The sequence below is a fragment of the Rhipicephalus sanguineus genome, chromosome 3, assembly GCF_013339695.2.
Source record: "Rhipicephalus sanguineus isolate Rsan-2018 chromosome 3, BIME_Rsan_1.4, whole genome shotgun sequence".
Classification (NCBI taxonomy): Eukaryota; Metazoa; Arthropoda; class Arachnida; order Ixodida; family Ixodidae; genus Rhipicephalus; species Rhipicephalus sanguineus.
This window is the reverse complement of record NC_051178.1, coordinates 46206005-46207674: the sequence shown is the minus strand read 5'-3', so window position 1 is coordinate 46207674 and position 1670 is coordinate 46206005. Positions and strand designations below refer to the sequence as shown.

Below are 1670 nucleotides of genomic sequence, written 5' to 3'. Positions count from 1 at the left end.
TTTACAAGTTTTCATTCTACTTTAAGCAACGCGAATATAGCCGAAAACTGGACCATACACGCAGCTTCGGATGCAGCCACGGCACTCGTTTCCGCGAACGACGGCGCGTCGGCTGTCTACTACAGTGGTGGCGGCGCCCGGCGGATAAAAGCCCGCACTAATGCGACGGTCGGTTCCCAACGGCCGGACTCCGACTCTCTCCTCCGCTCCCCCTTACGGCCTTTGCAATGATGGTGTTGCCGCCTGCCGCCGCAGCTCCGTGGTGGCGCTGTCAGCTCACCATTTCGCCTCTCCGCAAACGCATTGACGGATGCGCTCGGCAGGCTGCATGCCAGCAATATTTGTGTTAACCTCAGCTGGCGGACCCAATTAATCTGTAATTTAAGCTTGATATTCATTTTGAGCGCTAGTAGTCAACATCGTTATATCATATAATGCGGACGGAACGGCTTAGAGCCTCCTGGAAGACGTAAGCTAGCAGCAACGACGCTGGAAAAAAAAAGGGGATGATCAACCCAACACTCACAATTATTCAGCACACGTCGTGACTGAGGCTATATGGTTATTAATGCGTACGTGAAGTTATGAGGTAGGAATGCTGTGAGGCTACAACAAATTTGAGGTATTCACAGATTCAAACTTTATTTTTTGATCAATATAAAGCACTCTTGCACATTTTGGTGCGACAAACTTCATATCATGTGCATTAAAGGCTAAAATGCTTTCTCGATGGCTTATGCACGTAAGCAACTGGTTTCTCGTTTTTTCTGTTACCCTTCTGGTGTGATTACCTAGAAGCAGCCTGAGAAACCTGTCAGCAATCACTCTAGCTGTGCGGCTTCTGTGACCGTTGCCAACATCCCTGGGCAGTTCAAAATGGGCGATTGTTCGAGGTACGGTGTAACAAGAAGTTGCAGCACTTCGTGCACTTTTGTCCGTGGTAGGTGCTTCGCAGCCGTTTCAAGAAAACCACACTGTTGTCCAAAAGTGCACAAGAACACACGATTTGGTAATGAAGTCTACTTTTGTCTGTTCGTGCAACAAAGTGAACAGAGGGTCTTCTTCGTTAGTCGTCGTCACCATCATCAAGCATGCATCACAGCCTAACTCGCTAATGAGTTTCACCAGGTACCCCGCCCCCACATACACCAGACCGGAGTATGTCACTGAAGGGATGGATCTAAAAGGTGTCCTTTCAGGTTCTCCAGCTGTTCAGTCACTTCTAGTGGTACGGCTGCAGCGAGCTCTTCAGCTTCAATCTCTGACATCAGCCGGACCTGCCTTGGGGGATGGCCTTTCTTTGACGATGTTATCAAGGGCAATTGTGACAGCCTTTGCATCAAGCACATCATTACCCCACACATGGACCTGAGCCGTCCGAAGAGAGCTTCAACTGGGTCGCTGTTGAAGTTCCTCGTCAGAACATACTTGATACCCTGCCCTAAGAGGAACTTTGTAGCCTCCACTGTTGCCTTCGTGGTGAAGAGCAAGGCGTGGTACGTTTCACTTGTCAATTCACCTTTTCCTGATGCGATTGAGGCCTCCTGAACATTCTTTACGTAGCAGGTGAAATCCTTCTCCAGCCATACCATTCTGGGGTCATTTTCCTCAGAGATGGGCCTCTTGTTCTCACTCCCGCTGTACACTGTGTCATGGATGTCGAACCATTG

At 49.2% G+C, this 1670-nt stretch overlaps 1 protein-coding gene across 1 annotated transcript in view; it reads left to right on the top strand.

Annotated features, from left to right (window-relative positions):
• LOC119385439 (uncharacterized) overlaps positions 1-231 on the top strand; it is a 2733-nt gene extending 2502 nt beyond the window's left edge. Inside the window, 1 exon segment of the mRNA XM_037652873.2 lies at positions 65-231. Within this exon segment, the coding sequence (XP_037508801.2) occupies positions 65-231 (167 nt within the window).
• The last annotated feature ends 1439 nt before the right edge of the window (positions 232-1670 follow it).